General features: G+C 33.6%; 6 protein-coding genes across 7 annotated transcripts; 2 read left to right on the top strand and 4 right to left on the bottom strand.

Annotated features, from left to right (window-relative positions):
* Positions 1-286: 286 nt before the first annotated feature.
* Positions 287-3,018, bottom strand: LOC129951913 (sorting nexin-21). Of its 2 annotated transcripts, none has more exons than XM_056064273.1 (4): positions 2,822-2,961; positions 2,622-2,771; positions 1,861-2,551; positions 287-1,003 (listed from the first exon to the last, which is right to left on the bottom strand). In XM_056064273.1, the coding sequence occupies exons 2-4, from the start codon at positions 2,758-2,760 to the stop codon at positions 868-870; spliced, it is 966 nt and encodes a 321-aa protein (XP_055920248.1). In that variant the 5' UTR covers positions 2,761-2,771; positions 2,822-2,961; the 3' UTR covers positions 287-867. The 2 variants fall into 2 exon arrangements, with proteins under 2 accessions (XP_055920248.1, XP_055920247.1); XM_056064272.1 differs by having other exon boundaries at positions 288-1,003; positions 2,877-3,018.
* Positions 3,019-4,865: 1,847 nt separating this feature from the next.
* On the top strand, positions 4,866-7,832 carry LOC129949983 (cysteine desulfurase, mitochondrial). Its single transcript, XM_056061737.1, has 6 exons — positions 4,866-5,103; positions 5,198-5,280; positions 5,347-5,558; positions 5,623-5,831; positions 5,888-6,479; positions 7,322-7,832. The coding sequence occupies exons 1-6, from the start codon at positions 4,974-4,976 to the stop codon at positions 7,473-7,475; spliced, it is 1,380 nt and encodes a 459-aa protein (XP_055917712.1). The 5' UTR covers positions 4,866-4,973; the 3' UTR covers positions 7,476-7,832.
* On the bottom strand, positions 7,808-8,993 carry LOC129949984 (ras-related protein Rab-6B). The gene is made up of 2 exons (XM_056061738.1): positions 8,598-8,993; positions 7,808-8,510 (listed from the first exon to the last, which is right to left on the bottom strand). Exons 1-2 carry the CDS (start codon positions 8,775-8,777, stop codon positions 8,061-8,063), a joined length of 630 nt encoding a protein of 209 aa, XP_055917713.1. The 5' UTR covers positions 8,778-8,993; the 3' UTR covers positions 7,808-8,060.
* A 3,847-nt stretch (positions 8,994-12,840) lies between these two features.
* Positions 12,841-14,320, bottom strand: LOC129950149 (vesicle transport through interaction with t-SNAREs homolog 1A). Its single transcript, XM_056061986.1, has 3 exons — positions 14,153-14,320; positions 14,024-14,082; positions 12,841-13,952 (listed from the first exon to the last, which is right to left on the bottom strand). Exons 1-3 carry the CDS (start codon positions 14,241-14,243, stop codon positions 13,449-13,451), a joined length of 654 nt encoding a protein of 217 aa, XP_055917961.1. The 5' UTR covers positions 14,244-14,320; the 3' UTR covers positions 12,841-13,448.
* Positions 14,321-15,396: 1,076 nt separating this feature from the next.
* LOC129949932 (60S ribosomal protein L34-like) lies at positions 15,397-16,399 on the top strand. The gene is made up of 3 exons (XM_056061664.1): positions 15,397-15,461; positions 15,628-15,703; positions 15,992-16,399. The coding sequence occupies exons 2-3, from the start codon at positions 15,639-15,641 to the stop codon at positions 16,344-16,346; spliced, it is 420 nt and encodes a 139-aa protein (XP_055917639.1). The 5' UTR covers positions 15,397-15,461; positions 15,628-15,638; the 3' UTR covers positions 16,347-16,399.
* Positions 16,400-20,559: 4,160 nt separating this feature from the next.
* LOC129950014 (protein Exd1 homolog) lies at positions 20,560-21,808 on the bottom strand. The gene has a single exon (XM_056061774.1). The coding sequence runs from the start codon at positions 21,713-21,715 to the stop codon at positions 20,693-20,695; it is 1,023 nt and encodes a 340-aa protein (XP_055917749.1). The 5' UTR covers positions 21,716-21,808; the 3' UTR covers positions 20,560-20,692.

The raw sequence follows: 21,808 nt of genomic DNA, 5'->3' as shown, positions 1-21,808 counted from the left end.
TTCATCACATTATATTGAATTAAAGTTAGAAGACACGCTGGTTTATGAGAGTTTTAGAATCTCAGGATCGACTGCAGAGGCGGACTTAGTATTTATGCGCCCATCTCCCTTACAATAAAATATTATTTGGTGCGAAAATTTGGTTTTATATATTTCCAAGTAGAAGGTTACATCGTTTCAATATCTATTTATTCTCTGTTACCTTTATACTTACTCCATTTTTAAAGTTCTAGAAAATATTTTAACAATTTTTGTTTTTATATAAATTATACCATTTATTTGTATCCTATAAGATATATGAGTGTAATGTTTTACAATAGTTTTAATATCTAATATAAATGTGTATGTTTCAGTTACAAATTGACGGATACTTTCTTATTCATACTATAATTTTCTTTTTCTTTTTATTTAATTGTTTGCGTGCACATTATACATAATAATATAATAGATCATTTAAAATATGTGTTACCAAACTAAAAATTAGCTTTTAAACTGGTCCATATAGTATATAATAATTGATGTTTGTAAAAATTGCACAAAATTTGTAACAGAATTTTGAGTAAAAGAAAAATTAATATATAAAATTACATATATTCGAGTTTCATTATTAATCTCAGTCAAATGCATTTAAAAGCAAATTAAAATTAGTTAAATAAAAATTCCCCAAAAATGTAATTAACTTTGAAAATAAAAATAATTAATAACAGTGTTCAATGTAAATGACCTAAAAAACTACTAAACTTTCGTAAGCATTCAATAAAAAAAATGCATACATTTTGGTTTGAAAATAAAATAAATACATAACATTAAACTACATAAAATGATATAGACTTCTGTGTGTGTGGAGGGGGTGTTGGAGTAGGAGAATTATATTGTTTCAGTTAATGGATCGAGCAAGTGAATAGCTTTCATCAGTGGCGGACTATTGTTTATATTTATCCCTTTTTTCGACATGTCCGTAAGGCGATCTGTGATCAATTTTTGATCACGTCCTCGTTGCCACCTAAAAAGAAAAATATTAAGGTTTTAACTAAAGTCTCTTATGTGATTCAAATTTAGTTTACAATTAATGCGTGAGTTTTTAAAAATATTTATTTTATTTTCTCACTTCAAAAATCGAGTTAATTAATAACTCTCTTGATTTAGTTAAACTCGTGGCAAATGCAAACAAATTTACATTGACAAGTTTTCAACTATAAAAAATAGAAACATACACAAAAATTGACAAAATAAGATGTCTTTTTTAAATTTGTTATCTGCACAGCAAAAAACTTTATTGTTATTTATCTCCAAAAAAGGAAAAACAAAGAAAAAGAAATAAATAAATAACGAATAAGGAACTAGAGATAAGAATTCATAAAAATGCTATTATCTTCTAAAATTCTACAACTCATTGCGAGTACTTTCAAAATTTTTGTTTGAATTTTAGTAATATGAAAATAAATCTAAACAGTACAAGCACTTGAGAAAATTACATTTCAAAGAAAATAGAAATAAATTGATTTCTGGCAAATGAATACAAATATGTAAATTTCGCAAATATGCAATTTAAATTTAGATTTTGGAATAACCCATACAACAGGGAAAGAAAAATCAAATTCGGGTCATTGAGTATTGGAAAATCAAAAAAAAAAAAAACAAAAAAATAGAAATAATAACCTGCGTCATACGCGTATTATTTTAAAAATACAAATCGACACGTAACCTTTGCGATTTGCTCTCAAATTTTTGTATTAGCTATAGATATAGATAGAGAAGTCTTTCCTATAGTTGAGTCATGATATGAATTAAACGATGATTTAATTGATAATTTATTGGATTGAAGAATAAAGAAGTAATTAAAAACAAGGAAAAACTCACCATAGATGGGAACAAGTTTGTAAAAGGGGAATATAAAGAGGCAGCAAATCAGTATCACATAACGTTTCATAGCGCCTCAGTGCTAATTCAGCCCATCGATCTGCCGATGGATGTGGTACAGGTGAAGTTGTACAAGCGGCAACAAGTCGACAAAGTAATAACAATACAGGTTTCGAACGATCCATGAATATCTTGTTCAACAAGCGGAAACAATTCTCTAGCAATGGAATAGCCGATTCATTACGACGTTCGTCCAACAACTGACACGCTTTTCTCAATTCGATATCTTGAAGGAAGTGCAAGAAGTAAGGCGATTCTCTAAGGACAGCCTTCGAGACTATGTGATCTAGAAATGCCTCAAAAGCGGCACTTCGTTCGGCAATCAAATCCGGGGAAAAGTTTCCCATGAGTACTTTTTTAGGAAAGTAAACTGAATTGAAAGCAGTTGGATGATTCTTTTTTAAGTTAGTGTACAATTTGAGGAAGTCCGTGTAGCGTCTTTCAATGGTAGCTGGATTCGGATCAATTACAGCTGAATCCTGACGAACCGACAGATCATAGACAACATAGCGTTTTATGTTGGGATTCTCGTTTTTGGGTGGCATTATGCGGGCATATGGAATTTCGAAACGAAGAATTGTCGTTCCGTCGTTTGGAAGCACTCGTTGGGTTGTTGGCCTTTGCCATAGTTCTGGAATACGCATACAACAATCGGAGTTATGTAATAAAAAGTTATTTAAAGTCTTACTGCAGTTTCTTACCTTTTTCTTTAATACGTTCAGATTCTTTTATGGCAAGGGAACCAGTTTCGATGCCATCTGTGGAAGGAGTATCCAAGTCATCTAAATCATCTGTTGTACCAATAATATCCCCTCCAGTAGCTGAAGATCTTCTTGCCATTGCAGCTCGCACTATTGAGAAAGTTAATAAGTTTTAAAGTTTAAAAAACAACCTTCGACACACCTCGTAGTGAATCAAGTAATAACTGAATTCAAATTAATTACAAAGTTAATTACTTTCAAATTAGCTATTAAAAGTGTTCTAATTCGTTTAGTAGATTGAATACAAAAACTTCAAGAGAACAAAGATATTTTTGTTGTTGATGCAATTTGACGAAAAAGAAAATAAAATACCCACAGAATTGAATTACCAACCTTACCAACACTAATTAAAATTGACACTTGGATTATGGATTATGGGAAACAGCAAGTAAACTGTCATAATTTCCTATAATTTGTTTTGTGCAGATTTTCTATTTTGACAGAATTTTAGGCTTGTTCGATGTGTTCTTCTGGTTCTTGGAAAAAATTGATAAAAAATAAATAATTTAAATTGGAAATCACATTTGTTAAATGAGACGGACAAACAAATTGCAAACTGTATTTTATCATATTCTTCTTAAGTTTTCAAGTTTCTATGAAAATTCACGAGTTAGTGAGAGGGGGCTTATATTGTTCTTCAATTTAAAATCTGCACAAAAAGGTGACGCAAAGTATTAAATTTATATTTGTTAGAGGTAGTAAAACAAATAGAATGATCTGTTTGAATGTTGACGTGCCATTGTGAGGCCTTAAACGAAGAAGACCTTCTGCAATCTCTTGAAAAGAAAAAGCTAGCATCTTCAATTAAATTTAAAATTTCGAAAACGTGATCCACAAAAACATTTATATGAGATAATTATTATATTTCCTTTTAGTTAGCTGAAGTTTGCAAATGACTTGTAAATCTGTTGACTTTCACTTATCAACGATTGTCACTTTACTAAACATTTAAACATTTTCTACACAAACATTTTCCGCCGTGTTTTTTGCTGTGGATATTTAGACCAACGAAAAATGTAGTTCAGTTTAGCTGTGTACTAGCCTGTGATCAAAAGTAATATATACTATTATTTGTTATAATCTAAATGCTAGCAAAAAAAAAACTTTTAACTTATGGCAAAAAGTGCTTATTGTTATCAAGTCTGGTCTACGTACTTTAGCCTTCAGATTTACAGTCAAAAGTTCAGTCATACAAAATATGATATCAGAGGCCTATCTGTAAAAAAAAAGAATTAACTTAAACATTTTTAATTTAGCGAAAGTGACGTTTAAAATTTTTGTAATTGAAATAAGTACAAGAAAAATATCATAGAGGAAATATATTATCTAGAGTCCCGACCGGGGCCTACCTGAAACACGAATTCGAGGTGAACTCTCCCAAATTACCTATCGGTGAATACATGTGAGTGGAGAAAAAAAAGCAAAATGGGGGATTGGGCTAAAATGAAACTTATGGAATTTTTATAACTTGTCAAAAATTACAATCAATTTTGCAAAACAAAACAATGGGTTTAGGATTTTTAATGTAAGTTTTTGCTAACTGTTTTGATATTTAATATAATTTGATATTTTTCAGACTAAAAACCTTTATATTGAAAAGAGTATATACAAGTTCACTTCATTGAATAAAAAGTAAGTCAAATTGCAGCGAAGGAGGTGCAACAATAATCGATTTATTTAATAGTCTGTGTTTTCATTTTAGATACTGCACAGTTTACACTGGAAAGGAACCATAAAATTAGTCTTTCTTAAATTATTGCATTAATTTTTCAATTTTTGAATGCAACGGATCACTTTTTTGAACGGCTGAGTTCACCTCATAGTTTTTTTTCCCCCGCCGTTGAGCAATATGGGCACAAATTCCATAACAACTACATTCATAATGGCTTGGTCCCATAAGAAATGCACGGGACAACTAACACATGCTTATCCTAATGGACAAAATCGTCTCAATTTAGCTTGTAGGCCGAAAGAGAGCAAACCCACTGAGTCGGGACTCTAGATAATATATTTCCTCTATGAAATATATAATGAAGCAAACACCAAAAATTGTTCAAAAATCACCAATGAAATATTGCACCGTTTAAAAGCTGTGTATAATCACATGTGTCAATCATTACACAAACAGAACTAATTTACTTCACCCACGCTTTGTTTTGACATTCGCTTATCATTCGCAATATTATTCTTATTTTGTTGGTTGGCTGCATCATCATAAAATTCGAAATACCATCAAACCGAATTATCTTTGTAGCAAAGCGAACGAAATAACTTTACAATTTTTCCGTAAAAATGATGCAACTAATTACAATGTTGCCAAAAAGGCTTATTCATCCCGATGCTGTTAAATCCCTAACGAGATCCGGAATATTAAATCTGAATGGCATTCGTCTTGCATCAAATGCAGCTGTAGCAGCAAAAGGTAACTTTATAATGTGAGGTTATTGATATGAAAAAATACTTCTACTAAATGTATGCTTCGCAATTTCACAATATAAAATAAAAAACAAAAATAGATCCAAAGAAAAAGGAAGACAAACCATTTATCCAACCTGATAAGAAACCCCTTTACTTGGATGCACAAGCTACAACTCCCATGGTAAGTAAAAAGAAAGTGAATTTCTAATTTCACAAGATGTCATTTTGTGTTTTGTTGTTCTTTTAGGATCCCCGTGTTTTGGATGCTATGCTACCCTACCTAATACATCAGTATGGCAATCCACATTCAAGGAATCATTATTACGGCTGGGAATCTGAAAAAGCTGTCGAATTGGCACGCGAACAAATTGCAAATCTTATTGGAGCCGATCCCAAAGAAATTATATTCACGTCTGGTGCAACTGAATCGAATAATATCGCTATAAAGGGTGTTGCAAGGTTGGTTTTCATGTTCTTAATTGATTTTGAAAACACTCGATTTTTGTCCTTGCATTTTTTTAAGATTTTATGGAGAAAAGAAAAATCACGTTATCACAACACAAACAGAACACAAATGTGTATTGGATTCATGTCGAGCTTTGGAAGCCGAGGGTTTTAAAATCACCTACTTGCCGGTACAGAAGAATGGTATAATAGATCTCAAGGAACTTGAACAAGCAATTACCCCACAAACAGCTTTGGTATCTATCATGACAGTCAACAATGAAATTGGTAAGGATAGACTCAATCTATCTTGAAAGTCTTTTTACAAAAAATATGTCTTTTAGGTGTTCGACAGCCCCTTTCAGACATAAGTACAATTTGCAAAGCAAACAAAGTACTATTCCACACAGATGCCGCACAAGCGGTGGGCAAAATTCCTATCGATGTCCATAAGGATAACATTAACTTAATGTCGATATCGGGCCACAAGATATACGGACCCAAAGGAATCGGTGCATTGTATGTTGGTAGAAAACCTCGAGTTCGTCTTGTACCGATTCAAAGTGGTGGTGGTCAAGAGCGTGGTCTACGAAGTGGAACTGTACCGGCGCCTTTAGCTGTTGGATTGGGAGCTGCCTGCGATATTGCCAGACGTGAATTAAGTTACGATGAGAAATGGGTTGAATTTCTATCGAACCGATTATTGGATAAAATTATGGAAGGTTTACCACATGTCATTCGAAATGGTGATCCCGAACACACTTATCCGGGATGTTTGAACTTATCGTTTGCCTATGTGGAGGGAGAGTCTTTGTTGATGGCGCTTAAGGATATCGCCTTGTCAAGTGGATCTGCATGTACATCGGCCTCTTTGGAACCGTCGTATGTGCTAAGGGCAATTGGAACAGATGATGATTTAGCGCATAGTTCTATAAGGTGAGAGTTTTTAGCTTTTTTTGTTAAATCCTTTCCAGAATAAATAGGTCCATTTTGTAAGTAGCACCAAATCATTGATTTTTTAGAATATAATTCACAAGAATGTTGAGCTTAACTGTCGTATCTAGTCGAAACACATTGGACTTAAAGCTAGTTAGTTCGGTGGGACTATACTCCATAACTGGAGGCGGAAATTAAAGATGAAGCTAGGTTTCCAAGTAGCTCTCATGCCAGAGGTCTAGATGCTATACTTACCTGTACGATTTAAAAAAATTCTTATCATGGAAAATTACTTCTCAAATTAACTGTTTTGATCTTTCATAATGACTGCAGTTCCTTTCGATTTCTCACATCGCTCGCACTTAAGAATGGTTGAAAGTTGTAAGACACTAGGTCCGGGATCTCTATGAGCTTCAGCCCTATCATATTTATTTATTTCATTATATTATTATTTAATTATACGATTTCATCTGATTACAAATTATGAACCAGAACCCCGACCTTAAATTCGCAAACAAAAAACGAATTCCATAATTGATAAAGAATTTTTATTTTTGGTTGCTTTTCCTTTACTATCAACGATTACGACTTTTATCACAGAACTTCTAAAAATATTTAATAAAAACGTAGAAAAATTTGGCAGCGCTGAGACTTGAAATTTTTTGCAATTCAATTTGCCTTTCCCAACAACTCCAAACTATATCAAAGATTTGAATAATTTTGATATTTTACGAAATATTTTTTCCGAGTTTGACTATGATACAAATTTGTTTTTTGGCTCTGTTCATTAAGATTCCAGTAGGAAAATGCTTTCATTATTCTATGTCATTTTCTTTTTGCAGATTTGGAATTGGAAGGTTTACAACAATTGAGGAAATAGACTACACGGCTGAAAAGTGCATCAGTCAAGTTAAGAAATTACGTGAAATGTCACCACTCTGGGAAATGGTACAAGAAGGCATTGATTTGAAGTCAATTATATGGGCTCAGCACTAAAATTCCTCCTCCAGTTATTTTTTTGTTTATTTTATTTTTCACCAATAATTATACACTAAATATTTTTTAAATGTAAAGCGTTACCCGTTCACCTAAAGAATGAATAAATGAATGAACCATTACAAAGACATACGACGACCGATGATTGGCTTCGAAGTCGAACAACTGACCGACAGTTTGCATTACCGTGTATTTTCTTTTATTAGCCTTTTATAGTTTTTGTTTTTGTGTATTATCCACCACAACACAGAATATTATAATATAAATATATACCCATGTAGAATATTATAGTTTATTTGTTAAGTTATCTTCTCGAGAATAAAAAAAGAAAATCAATACAAAAAACTGAATTATTTATTTTGCTGCTATTATTTATTATGTGTTATGTATAAATATGTCATGGTAAGAAACATAAGAGAAAATCCGGCTCAATATGGGACGGATAAATATTTGAAAAATAAACTACAATAAATAAACTGTACTCCAAAAATCGATCAATCAATTCCAAAAAGAAAAACAACAAAAAACTTAAATGCAAATCCAAAAGGGCTTAGATGAAATGATGGGAGGAGGGGACATTTGGAACTAGCAAATGCAATTGCCATCATCTTCCGGTGGTTCATCGGGATGATCGATTTTGAATCCATGGTGTTCGAGAGCTTGTAACTCTATTTTTGAGCGATTCGCATCAACAAGGATATTCGATATGTCACGGAACATTTCTTCGATACCTTCGCCCGTCTTGCAGGATGTCTTGTATGTGGCACTTATAAGACTGTGGCATTGTTCACAAAAAGCCTCCATTTCGGCATCGCTCACCTGTGGCTCTCGACCCTCCAAGTCTGACTTGTTGCCGCAAATGAAGATTTTGGCATTCTCTGCATAGGTAACTATGTCGAGGAGGTGTTGCGACAGTGAATGAAATGAGGATGCATTGTCCAATGCAAACACCAGAATAGCACCTTCAGCGAATTTATAGTAACTCGATGTGACTGAGGCAACACGTTCCATTCCGCCGGTATCCCAGAGTTGAAGCTGTGATGATTGAATATGTTAAGAAAATACATAAGATTGAACATTGCACCATGAGTTCAACAACAACAAAGGTTATCTACTACTTACTTTGATGGTTTTGTCATCGATGGTGTATTCTTTGTCCATGTGATCCAAACCAAGGGTAGATTTACGATCTGTCTCAGTGACAAAACTATTATTGGTGAATCGGCGAAACAAGGAACTTTTGCCGACGCCATATTCTCCACAAAGTATAACTTTTTGTTCGGGTATTCGAACTTTGGCCATATTTAATTGTAGCGGTAGATTAATGGTGTCACCTTGTTTTATTTCTAAGTCAATTAAGTACCTACGTACGCGATATTTTGCTAATTTGTTTAGAGGAGTCCAACTGCTTTTAATTCTATTGTAGTTTATAGAACCCAGCCAGGTTAGGCTAGGCTAGGCTAGGCTAAGTTGAAACAATTGTCGGGCGACGGACGGGCAAGCATAGAATAAAAGTAGAAGCGATTTGTTGTAATTGGAACAAAAGAAAGAAAACAAACAAAAAGGAATGTCAAAAAACAGCTGTTGGCAGTTAACAGAAAAGGTAAGTTTGATTTGAAAAAAAGTGAAAGCGCTAACTAAAATATTTTCTAAAAACTAAAATAAACTAGGTTTGTTTAAATACTCAGTATTTTCTTTAATTTTGTGCACTATTCATTGAGTCCATAGAAAAATGAAATACCTAAAATGAATGAAATAAGTTTAAAGTTAATCTTTTATTTGGTGTCGCAACGCAATGTTTGTCTTTTCTAAGCTTATCAGGTTTATCATTTGCTTACTTTTTGAATCTGCGGACAACATTTCCCATAAAATTGTTGACACTTCGTTTCTTCCATTATTAAATTTACATTCTCTCCCATTACGATATAGATCTACACGTGTAATCATCAAAATGGAAACATCACGAAATTGCAATAAAACTATGTTTCATTACTTCCAATTGCATATTTGTCACACAAATCTAGGGTTAAATTTGGTGGGAATACTTACTTACTTACTTAAGGTGGCGCTACAGTCCGGGGCGGACCTGGGCCTCAACCAACAAGCGTCTCCAGCCAGCTCGGTCCCTAGCTAGCTGTCTCCAGTTTCGCACGCCAAGTTGGTTGAGGTCCTCTCCCACCTGGGTGCGCCACCTGAGTCGCGGTCTTCCTCTACTGCGCCGTCCCTCGGGATTGGATTCGAAGACCTTCCGGGCTGGAGCGTTGATGTCCATCCGCTCTACATGACCTAGCCATCTAAGCCGTTGGACTTTGATTCTGCTAACTAGGTCAGTGTCGCTGTACAGCCCGTACAGCTCGTCGTTATATCTTCTCCTCCATTCTCCATCTATGCGTACGGGACCAAAAATCGCCCGAAGAATTTTTCTCTCGAAGCATCCTAAGACGCTCTCATCTTTCTTTGACAGGGTCCAGGCCTCAGCGCCATAAATGAGAACCGGGATGATGAGTGTCTTATAGATGGTGATTTTACATGCTCGAGAGAGGACTTTACTTCTCAATTGCCTTCTAAGTCCAAAGAAGCAGCGATTTGCAAGAGTTATTCTTCGTTTGATTTCAGCGCTGGTGTCGTAGTCTGCATTAATAGCGGTGCCTAGGTAGACAAAGTCCTTAACTACCTCAAAGTTATAGCTGTCCATGGTGACGTTTTGTCCAAGACGTCGTCGTTCAGTGTCCTTTTTTGATGACAGCATATACTTGGTCTTGCCCTCATTGACCACTAAACCCATCTTCTTCGCTTCCGTCGCAATGCTCAAAAACGCTCCACTGACATCACGCTTTGATCTTCCAATTATGTCAATATCATCTGCGTATCCGAGTAATTGGATGGATCTTTGGAAGATTGTGCCTCTAGTGTTGACGATTGAGTTTTGCACAATTCTTTCCAGAACGATGTTGAAGAAGTCGCATGACAGTGCATCGCCTTGTCTAAAACCTTTTTTGACATCAAATGCATCGGTAAGATCTTTTCCGACCTTGATAGAGCAGCGTGCATTCTCCATCGTCATTCTGCACAAACGGATCAGTTTGACAGGGATGCCAAAACTAGACATTGCTCGGTAGAGCTCTTCCCTATAGATGCTGTCATACGCGGCTTTAAAATCGATAAAGAGATGGTGGGTATCGATTTGAAGCTCCTGGGTTTTTTCCAAGATCTGCCGTAGTGTGAATATTTGGTCGATAGTGGACTTTCCTGGTCTGAAGCCACACTGATAAGGACCAATCAGGTTGTTGACGAATGGCTTCAGACGTTCACATAATACGGCAGAGAGGATCTTATACGCAATGTTAAGGAGACTGATGCCTCTGTAGTTGGCGCAGTTTAGAGGGTCTCCTTTCTTATGTATCGGGCACACTATGCTGAGATTCCACTCATCGGGCATGCTTTCTTCCGACCAAATTTTGCAGATGAGTTGGTGCATGCTCCCTACCAAGTCATCGCCTGCTGCTTTGGTGGGAATAGGAATCCATATATAATTTTCAAAATTGCAAATTTTTATTTAAAAACATTTTATTCAAACTTAAGATTTATAAAAAAAAGTTAAATACTTGTTAAAAAATTACTTTGTGTTCTGTTCAGATTCCAAAAAACTATAGTTTATTTCAACTCTATACTTTATTTATAACTATGCCCCCCTGTAAATTTATTAATACATATGATTCCACCTGCAAAAGCTTTTAAAAAATGTTAATCTAAAAAATATCCCTTAAAGCTGATAAATGACAACGTTTAACATTTAAAAAGTCAATTGATATGAGCTTTGATCACCAAATGGTTGTAAATGGTAATAAAATTTCTATATATTTACACTTGTTAAAGAAAATAAAAACCATATAATTTTCCATTTGTTTTTTTATTATGAAATTAGTTATATTTTAGGCTGGAAATTAGAGATCCATTTAAAATAAATGTTTTAGGATAGATACAATCTTTGGTCTCTGGTAGTAAGTGATGTAAATGCTTATATTATAAATTTATTTTATATTTTAATAAATAATTATAATAATAATAATAATAATAATAATAATAATAATAATAATAGTTATATTTTATTTACATTACATATACATAGCACTATGTTTTCATAGTACTTCATCAAATATGTATGTTAAACATCTGTAAGAAGAAAAAAGTATGCAATATAGAAATATCAATTTTTCGCCTGGACACGAATTTAGCACATTCAACAGTTTCTTGATAAAATTTTACTTACCGTTATCAATTCTAAGTTTTTCTTAGTATTTGGTAGGGGACCCTTTATTTTGCAGTACAGAAGCAATTCTTCTCGGCAAACTTTCAACCAAAGCCTGACATCGTGACTTTGGAATTGCATACCAAGAATTTTGAATCTCCTGCTACAATTGTGTTAAATTGGTAAGTTTTGTTGCTCAATGTGATGTTCAACATCATTCCACAAATTCTCGATCGGGTTAAGGTAAGGGTGCTGGCCATTTTAAAACGTCGATTTATTCACCTCTAAAGCACACTTCACTAACTTTTAAGTTTGTGTACACGTTCTGGTGTCAAATTTTACGACGGGGCCAACGCCGTGCCATGAAAAAGCAGCCCAGACCATAACGTTGCCTCCGCCGTGTTTCACCGTCTTAATAGTGTACCTTGGATCATATTCTCTGTTTTTTGGACGCCATACATATTTTTTCCCATCCGATCTGAACCGGCAGAATTTGGATTCATCGCTCCAGAACAAGTTTTTCCAAAAAGTAATGGGTTTTTCTAGGCTTTGACAAACTGTAACTTATATTTCAGATTTTTTTTTGATAAAAGCGGTTTTCTCTGAGCAACGCACCCACGTAGATTGTTTTCATTTAATCGGCGTCTTATGGTCCTTGAGGAAACATTTACTCCATAGTTCGTTGAAAGTTCGCTTCAAATGGCACTGGAGTTCTTAAACGGATCCTAGGTCGATAACCTATAAATAATTCTATCTTTTTTTGTAGTTGTCTTTCTGGCCCGGGGGTTTTGTTTAACGTTTTCAATCTCTCTAAACTTTTGAAATGACGTAGGCATTATAAACCAGCTTCCTGTAGCATTCTAACAACTTAGTAATGTCTATTACCGCCCAAGATCAAAATCAGACTTCTTTTATCCTTTGAACACCAATTTCCTTTTGCCATGACTAATTAATTTTTTTTAAAATTTTTAATTATAGATCATTAAAGGAATATTTAATTACCTCAAAAATTATTATTTTCTTAAAAAAAAAACACAAAAATTAAAAATACACACTTTTATTGCAAAACGTGCTTAATTTATGTCCAGCTAAAAACAACGCAAATCACAAACAATCTTCATTTTTCGCAAAACGATACTTTACTTTTCAATCATCTACACATTTTTATTACCATATAAGGTAGTCATAGTAACAACATAAAAATGAACCGTTACTTGCAAGTAATAAAGAATTTAAAGCAGAAAAATACTTGCACTCCTTTCAATGTGCTAAATTCATGTCCAAAAAAAGTGTTCAATTCTTAAGCAAAAGATTAAAAAGCCTGGATTTCGATATTTATCAACAGTCGATTGATAATTGACACTGCGAATTTTGGTGTGAACTCTCTCTTAAGCCTTTTCCCTAAAGCTGAGTTTTTAAATTCCTTGTGGGATTATTTTTAATAGATTCACACCGATGCTTACAACAAAATAAACTATTTTTTTTTTAAATTAAAACTTTTAATACTTAGTAAAATTTGCTAAAATAAATATCAACATCTTAAATGAAATATCTAAGTACTTAAAATTAAATAAAAACATATTTTAATGAGTTTTGTACACCTTACTATTTATATAACAGTAATGAATTAGCAAATCTTGTCAAAAGGAATGATTTGGGCTTTTAATGATTGATTCCTATTTAGATAAAATGTTAACAAATAATCATTTACACATTTGGAATAATTAGCTAGAAAATGAAAAGTAAACACTGATTACAACGGCAACCACAAAGAATCCACCAACTCCATAGAGAATAGCCTTCTCCCTCAATGCACGCATCAACATTGAATTCAAAATTCTCGACGATCTACCCAATTCAGCATTTGTCTCCCTCAGCCTGGATCTAGCATTATTAAGAGTTTCACGCTGATGATGTAAATCCTGCAAGACTTGTGTGCTCAATTCTTCTGTTTCCACAGCGATGCGATAGCCCTCAACTAGACGATTCCCAGTTCGTTCGATACGCTCCGAGTTCTCGAGCAACCGTTGCTTTTGATCATCTCGAATTGATACATCATCAAATTCATCAGTTATTTCGAGTGAGGAATGATTTCGTGACTGTTCTTTGATGTTTTTGTATTCATTTTGAAGACGCTTTAGTTCGACTTGATAGCAATTAAGTTTGCTATTGAAACCAGGTCGAACAGATGGATTCAAGTCTCTTATTTCCAAACCGATTTGTTCCAACTGAAAAAGAAGGAAGTAAGATTTTAATAAATTTCAATATACATATATCGAATTGAAAATGAAAACATTACCAATTCAGAAGCTTCGGTTAGACTTCCATCGATTTTTGCGCAAAGTTCACGTCTTTCAGCTGTCGATGAAAAATATGTTAGCCAAGTTTTTGTGAGTTGTATGAACAATTTTAACATTTTTCTACTTACATCCACTAAATATGTTTAATCGACCAATTGATGCTGTAATTTCTGCAATTAATGAAGCATATTGTTGCTCATAGTGATCGATTAAAGTCATATTGAATTCTTTTAACTTAATTTTAATGATAAATTGTATTGAATTGAAATTTTTCCAGCTGTGTTGTTTTCTTTTCGATTTTGTTTTATTTGACGTTTGCAATTTTGGGTTCTTCTTTAAGTTCTGATTCGTCGATAGAGTAGTTTTGACTTCCGTTTAATGGTGAAATAAGATCGTCGAATGCTTTTAAAAACGTTAGACCCCTTTCACACGAACAAATTGTAGTTTCGATGTTGTTGTTAAAATGAATATAACTATTGTCGAGACGTTTTTTTTTACATAGACGAAATATGGCAATGGAGATATAATATAGAAAGTTAATAGTCTACATAAGGTAATATAAACGTAGCCACAAGATGCCATCAGCTTGGCAGCTGTCATCCCTAACATTTCAGAAGTAAAAACTATGTCATTAATAAAAATGGAAATTGATCACAGTTTTGAAAGAAATGACTGTTATTTCTTGAAGAGGTGATCGCAGTTGATCGCCAAGATTTGTTTCTTTAGACCCAGGTGAAAGATAAGATAGATTCAAAATCTTAAAGATGGAGTTCGTGAAGTTTCCGAGAAAATACAGTCACAAACAATCGAATGGAATTTGTCCTGAAAAATAAATGGTGCTGCAGGCGTATTAGTAGTGGCAATTTGACTATTATTCTTATTGTATTATCAAAATGTAATCTCTAATTGGAAACCTATTTTTCTGACACGATGTGATGTGATGATCAAGGTTCGAAAGAACTGATTATTGTATTGTTTTACAAAATTTGTTAAATTAAAAAATAATCTACATTAAATTCCTGAACAAATTAATTTCTTTCGAATACACCCCATAATACACAAGTTTTGTCACATTTTATGATTATGTTTAACTCAAGTGAGTAGAGTAAGGGCTTAAAACTGGGGATGTTTAAAGATTCTGATAGTTTATACAAACATTTTCATAATAGCTTTGTTTGCTTTTTGAATCAAATCCAATCCAATTAAATGTCAATATTCATATTAAACTAAAAAAATGAATGTCCTTTTTTACGAAACTAAAAATTAAAGAAAATAATAACTAAAATATAAGTGAATCTATTCCCCAAATGCTACAACATGTAAGCAAACCATTACGCCCAAAACAAAATGTCAATTTTTGACATTTTTCTTTTTTCGCGGCCATCTTTACCGCACCGCACTGCCTTATCAACTTCCTTTCCAGTTAATTTCTTGAAGGTATGTGTACCTAAATTTTGTTTTCCCCAAAAAAATCTTAATTCATCCATTAATTATGTTACAAAATATATGGAAATTAATATTTCAATTAAAACTTAATATATTGTGCTATAGAATTGTGTGAAACTTATACAAATTCTCTGTGTTTTTCTCTTCAAATTTTTAGTTGCCGATAAAATGGTTCAGCGATTGACTTTGAGGAGACGTTTGTCTTACAACACAAAATCCAACAGGAGGCGAATGTAAGTATTTTAAAGTACAATAAATTGTTAATTCAACAATTATTTGAATAAAAATGTGGATTACAAAAAACAAGTGGAGTTTGAGTGTTCAGTGGCGAAATAGAAGAAAAAACTTGAAAGACTTCTTCTGAAATCTTGGCGCTACCAAAGTGTTTTGACAGATCAGTCGCATGTAGTTTTTTGTCCCTTGAATGGATAGATCTTGACACTAACTCCGCTTGTTTTTAACTTAATATTGTTAAAATCACAATCAGCAAATAATTCGAACATTTTCTTTTTTTATTTCAGTGTTCGTACTCCAGGCGGTCGTTTGGTTTACCAATATGTTAAGAAGAACAAGACTGTCCCAAAGTGCGGTCAGTGCAAGGAAAAACTAAAGGGTATCCGACCAACCCGCCCATGTGAGCGTTCCCGCTTGTCAAAACGCCAAAAGACCGTCCGTCGTACATACGGTGGTGTCCTTTGCCATGGTTGCTTACGCGAGCGTATCATCCGTGCCTTCCTTATTGAGGAACAAAAGATTGTTAAGGCCCTCAAGAGCCAAAAGGAATCTGTCAAACCTGTAAAGGTAGTTAGGGCAGCTGCACCACCAGCTCCTCAAAAGAAGCCAGCACAGAAATCGGCTTCAAAGTCTAAGAAATAAGAAGTGTACTCCTTTTAAAAAAAATAATAAATTTTTATTAGAAAAAACAAAAATTATTGTTCTACGAACACTTCTTGATTCAAAAATGGACAAAAGTTATGTGTTGGAGATGTGGTAATCGGGTTTCATAAGTGAGTGATCCTTATTTTTAAACTAGGCTAGTACTGCAATACTGCATTTTATGCTAGAACGCTACATCTTAATTAATTGAAACTTATCCTTTTCCCACTGGGCACATTTTTTGAACGGAAATGCAAAAAGTAATAAGGGACATAACCGGCAATCTCGGGAGGGCACTTCTTTCTTCGGAAAATGTCCTTGCTCTGGAAATATTTCTTTTAAAGCAACGATGTACGCATTACGCTTAAAATACTTTTTACAGATGCCAATGAATTTAAATGATATCCTGGAGTTTATCTCTTTTATTGACACTGCAGTTCGCATTCAGGCATTTTCTGATAAAAAACTTAAATGTTTAATAATTGTACAGGTCTACGATATTTACACGGCTTACTATTGCTATTCTATTTTAGAGGTTAGAATGGAAATCAAAAAAGTTAATGGATTTTTCAACTGCACTCGAAATGAAACTGATTCAAAATAATAAAACTTTTGTGTTTGGAATTATTACATCGAATCGAACGTTCAACCTTCAACTGCAAGCGAACGTTTTTGGAATCACTCATTTCGTGAATATAATTTTAATATTCACTTCAAAATCCAAATTTCAAACACTCGCTTTATGTAATATGGGCCTTAATCGGTGTGATTTCAATTCTACAAGAAGACATTTTTTTCAGGTAGCTTGAAAAGAAAATATTTTCAACGTTAATACCCCTATTACCACTGAGAGTCGAAGTGAGACATTTGTATTACCGTGGCGAATTGAGAACCGTTGATTCGACTTAAATGTCATACATTCTTTGAAGATTGATTTCACTATTGTCGCTATCGAATATTTGTTGATTTGAACTACATTCGTGTTATTATATGTCGAACGTTCATATTGTGTGAGAAAAGGTCGAAGCTTATGTAAAAGAAAAGTCGGAAAATAAAACATTGTAAGTTCATATTTCATTTCTTTTATAAAATAACACGGATCAATGTATTTGTATTCAGCTGCAAGATAACTAATTGAGATCAGTACGAAAAGTTAGTCGAACTGATGGAATCGTACCTGAATGTAGAGAGAGGTGTTGGAGAGTTTGGTTCTTCAAACAAAAAAAAAGGAATATTGTACCAATTTGCTACAACCTTCAACTCACTCGGACCACCTACTTGCGATGGAAAAGAACAATTATTGAACAACGAAATAAAAATATAAATACTACCAAGGAACATTGAACGTTCTACTCTTTGGTACAACGTTTCAAAAACTGGCTTAAGATTACTGGAGTTTCATACAAAGGAATCATGGGTTGATCCAGGATATCTTAAGTCAACATAACAAATACACATTTTATGGTCACACGCCTTAAAAACTTGCACTAAAAACGAAAAGCTACTCTCGAGGTAAAAACTTACTATCATTGCGTTTAAACTGTAATATCCTTTTCTGCTAAGATACTGATAACGCAACTCAATTAAAGCAACGATTCCTATATGGGTTACGTCAACACATCCTATTACTCCTGGTAACCTGGCCGTTAAACAAAAAGTATTTCGTGCAGGGATTGAGAAGGTGTTTGCATTTTTAATTGGCCTTCCAGCTTGTTTAATACGAATACAAACGCTTCCTTATTCAGTCGAAAATATGATCTGAAACTTAAAGAATTATTTAGAATTAAAAGAACTTCCAGTAGGTACATAATATTTGTTCTACTTACAGATGATTAGGAAGTTCCAAGAAACTACGAGTTGTCTCGAATATTCTTTCGCAGTTGAAGCATTTTTATTTTTTTTTTTCTGTAATTTTCGTTTTCTCCAAAAAGCAAATTTGCTTATCGTTTTGGTTTACTTTGCATTTTTATTTAATATGAAAATTATCATTTAATGAACACAACAGTTTTTTTTTTTTGAAATTTCATGAGTTTAAGATTATTTATGCCTGACTTTCGAACACGAATTGTTAAGTTTTTCAACCGTGGTATGTCGAATTTGTTAGTTCGCAAATCGAATGTTCGATTCGCCAACCATAATAGGGGTATAAGTCTTAGATTTCATCTTTTCCTTTATGATGCAAGTTTCAATTTATCGTATTGATAAGAGGTAAATACCTTACACAAACTTTTAATCGACAGAATTATTTTTATATTTTTCGCACTATTTGCGGATTATTCACTTCTCTTTGATATGAAGCGTTTTAAAATTGTAAATGGTTGAGCAGAGAATACACTCAAAGAGTTGAATCCATTTCAACTTTGATTTTGTGATCAAAATTTAAATAAACGGTTTTTGTAAAGGTAATGATAGGGCTGGTCCTATATTACGAAATATATATAAAACGCGAGACAAAAAAACGGTACCCAAGAGAATGATCATTACAAATTTAAAAATATATTCATTATACATGCGTTTAACTTAATTTTTTCATGCAGCAGACACGAAAAATGTTATAGATATGCGGATAAGATAGTTGAAGTTTCTTAACGATAGCAACAGGACCACCAAAACTAACCGAGATAATGATAACGAATTTTGAAATTATCGTATTTCGTAATGAGGGCCTTGACTATGTACAAAAAGAATAGCAATGCAACCTTTACTGATCCAGAGCCCTATTGCGGAATGCAAAAAATTATAAACGATCAATTCTGAGAGGAGGTCTTGAAATCAAAACTTGCGAAAGCAATCCACAAGAATAAGCTTTTGTACATTATTACTTTTGGCCTGAATCCACAAAAACTGTTTTTATTTTATATTAGTATAAGCAAAAATAATTTAAAATAAAGGGTTATGCAACCACCTTAAGGTTGATGAGCAGTGCTATCTGAAGGCTGTGCAATGTACAAACAATCATTATTATGTAAATGTTCTATTTAAAGAAATACGTAAAATAATTACGGTAGGAAGTCTTGTTTTGATTATGTACTCTAGTATGTGTTTACAGGAACACAGAAGACCGCCAGGTCGAAGTACATTAATAACTCATTAAAAACTTTTATACAATCAATCCATGGTTGCTTTTTTGTATAAATTGCTATTTTTTGAAACAGAAACGGTTCAGTCAGGAACATTTGTTTTATATGGCCCATACACTACACATACTGTTGGAGCAAACGAATGTATTTGCAAACTGTTTGAGTAGTGTGTAGCGATGATGCGCGTGTGCGCAAGCGGTTTGAACAAAATTAAAACATTTTGAATTTTCAGTTTCATGGAATTAACAAGAGGAACACATTTTGCACATGCTAATTCACTCATTGCTCCGTCTCCGTAAGTAGGTCTGATTAAGTTGAAAACGTCACGCACCTAATATCTCTCAAACATGTTTGTATAGTGTGTGGCGAAACTATGTTTGATCAAACACAGGGGCCCTAGTTAAAACAAAAATACAAATTAAATCGTTAGAAACGTACGTCCAAAATTAATTTTCTTCCTATAGAGTATTATCAATACAAAAACAAAACAAGGTAGTTTTCAAAATCAGGAGTTTTCCAAAATCAAACTAGAATATTTTCATTTTCAGATAAAATTCCACCAGAAAACAATAAATAACAAAAGTATTAACAAACCCATTTTGAAATTGCTCAGTATTATAAAAATAAAGTTTAGAGAAATAGTAACAGCGTTAAGAAAAAAAAAATTACAAATGTAGGAAAAACTAATACCATTTACGAAATACCAAAGTTGAGAACATCCAAAATTGTTTATCACAAATACAGTCGGTAATTCGTGGTAAGCCAAACATCGTGATAAACAGTTTGGGAGGCACAACCATTTGCTGCAGTTTTTGTTAAAAAAAAAAAACAATACAAAAAAAATCCATGATTGAATCAATGTGTTCTATTAATTTCATTTTCTTGTAACGTTTGGTTTAGTTGTGGTCTTTTGTAACTTTAATTTTCGTTTTTTTTTGTTTTAAGTAAATACGGAAAATAACAGTTCCCTCTTTTATGCATTTCAATCCCGTTTTTATTTTAGAAATGTCTTTAATCATCTCGAATTTTGTACATGTCCTCTCCTCGGTACTAATACATTTTGATACAAGAGAAGAAAAATACAACCAATCTACCAGCTGTAGATTAATAAAATAAAACCAATTTAATAAAAATTCTTCATTTCAATTCATTGCAATTGTTAATTTATTTAACTTGTATGTATGTACAAAATATACAAATAGATGTTTTTGTACAAAATCACATTTTTGAGCTTGCAAGTCTAAGAATTTAGAATTTCACTTAAGATTACAACTTCAAATGAAGCTCGAGTAAGTCTGCCCATTCTTTGTCTCCGATGCAACTGGTTCCATGCGTTGAGCCAGGTGCCATCTGCATCGCCACCTCGACATCACACTCATTCTTCGTAAAGGACTCCGAGTACTCTCTGCATTGTTTATAAAAGTTCTTAAGCATAATTTCATGAACCATGTGATCGTAGAGTTTTAAAAGGAATGCAGTCTTTTTTGATAGGACATCGAGGAGAGATTTTGGCAATGGCCTATTGAAGATCTTTGCCTGAAACTCATCGTCTCCTTGAAAGTAATTTATGGGAATACGGAGATAAGTGACGACGCACTCATCGAATCTGGTCAGCTTCTTTTGCTTCGATATAAGGCAGTGTGCGACGAATAAGTCAAATATTCCGTCTAATTGAACATTGTGTTTGTACTTCAGGTTATCGGCTATTTTATTCGAGTGGTATAAAACTTTCCTTGGCGACTTGGCTTGCAAAATGTTTCGCAGATCCTTGAATATAGCACCCAGTGAAATGAGATCAAATATGTAGATATTCTGACACGTCGTCACAACTAACAGCGATGTGCGATTGTGGCGCCCAAAATTCGACGGCTCCATGTGCAGTCCTATGACACTTTGTTGTTTCAGATTTGCGATTGCTTTGTGATACCGTTGATCTACTTGGAAGATGTATGTGCTTGAGGATACGAGTTCTTGGATTCGATCAAGCTCTTCACCACTTATGGGGACTAGATAATCCGGTTTTGGTCGATCGAATTCATGGTCTTGATCTGAACATGATGAAGAGGTTGATTCTGGCGCCTCAACATCCTTGCAGCATTTTATAGACTTGATGAGTGGCCTTGGGATGGTTTGTGATGATGTGAAGACATAGCCGCTGTTGAAGTCTCTAACATTAGAGAGTTCGATTACGCGTTTGTCTTTGGATATAAACTTTAGAACGCCGACAAGAATCTCATTTTCAAGTTCTACAATTAGATTTTGGCCAATTTCGCAGTTATCTACTTCCATTTCTTCTTAAAAAACACTAAACTAAAGTTAAACAGTCAGATTTTTGACATTTTATGATCTGCTCTTGGACGAATAATTTTGTTTGATTTTGTT

Source organism: Eupeodes corollae, chromosome 3, assembly GCF_945859685.1.
Source record: "Eupeodes corollae chromosome 3, idEupCoro1.1, whole genome shotgun sequence".
Lineage (NCBI taxonomy): Eukaryota > Metazoa > Arthropoda > Insecta > Diptera > Syrphidae > Eupeodes > Eupeodes corollae.
Note: the sequence above shows the minus strand (reverse complement) of the source record. Positions and strands in the feature narration are given on the sequence as shown.

What these genes read in the sequence shown, in the direction of transcription:
- LOC129951913 (XM_056064272.1), bottom strand. An exon ending in TGAACGTATTAAAGAAAAAG is followed by an intron (nt 2,552 to 2,621) that starts GTAAGAAACTGC and finishes TGCGTATTCCAG; the next exon opens with AACTATGGCAAAGGCCAACA. An exon ending in CAAACTTGTTCCCATCTATG is followed by an intron (nt 1,004 to 1,860) that starts GTGAGTTTTTCC and finishes TTTTCTTTTTAG; the next exon opens with GTGGCAACGAGGACGTGATC.
- LOC129949983 (XM_056061737.1), top strand. Translation starts at nt 4,974, where the DNA reads ATGATGCAACTAATTACAATGTTGCCAAAAAGGCTTATTCATCCCGAT. An exon ending in TGCAGCTGTAGCAGCAAAAG is followed by an intron (nt 5,104 to 5,197) that starts GTAACTTTATAA and finishes AAACAAAAATAG; the next exon opens with ATCCAAAGAAAAAGGAAGAC. An exon ending in TTAGCGCATAGTTCTATAAG is followed by an intron (nt 6,480 to 7,321) that starts GTGAGAGTTTTT and finishes TTCTTTTTGCAG; the next exon opens with ATTTGGAATTGGAAGGTTTA.
- LOC129949984 (XM_056061738.1), bottom strand. Translation starts at nt 8,777, where the DNA reads ATGGCCAAAGTTCGAATACCCGAACAAAAAGTTATACTTTGTGGAGAA. An exon ending in TCGATGACAAAACCATCAAA is followed by an intron (nt 8,511 to 8,597) that starts GTAAGTAGTAGA and finishes CAATCATCACAG; the next exon opens with CTTCAACTCTGGGATACCGG.
- LOC129950149 (XM_056061986.1), bottom strand. Translation starts at nt 14,243, where the DNA reads ATGACTTTAATCGATCACTATGAGCAACAATATGCTTCATTAATTGCA. An exon ending in ATTAAACATATTTAGTGGAT is followed by an intron (nt 14,083 to 14,152) that starts GTAAGTAGAAAA and finishes TTTCATCGACAG; the next exon opens with CTGAAAGACGTGAACTTTGC. An exon ending in TAACCGAAGCTTCTGAATTG is followed by an intron (nt 13,953 to 14,023) that starts GTAATGTTTTCA and finishes CTTCTTTTTCAG; the next exon opens with TTGGAACAAATCGGTTTGGA.
- LOC129949932 (XM_056061664.1), top strand. Translation starts at nt 15,639, where the DNA reads ATGGTTCAGCGATTGACTTTGAGGAGACGTTTGTCTTACAACACAAAA. An exon ending in AAATCCAACAGGAGGCGAAT is followed by an intron (nt 15,704 to 15,991) that starts GTAAGTATTTTA and finishes TTTTTATTTCAG; the next exon opens with TGTTCGTACTCCAGGCGGTC.
- LOC129950014 (XM_056061774.1), bottom strand. Translation starts at nt 21,715, where the DNA reads ATGGAAGTAGATAACTGCGAAATTGGCCAAAATCTAATTGTAGAACTT.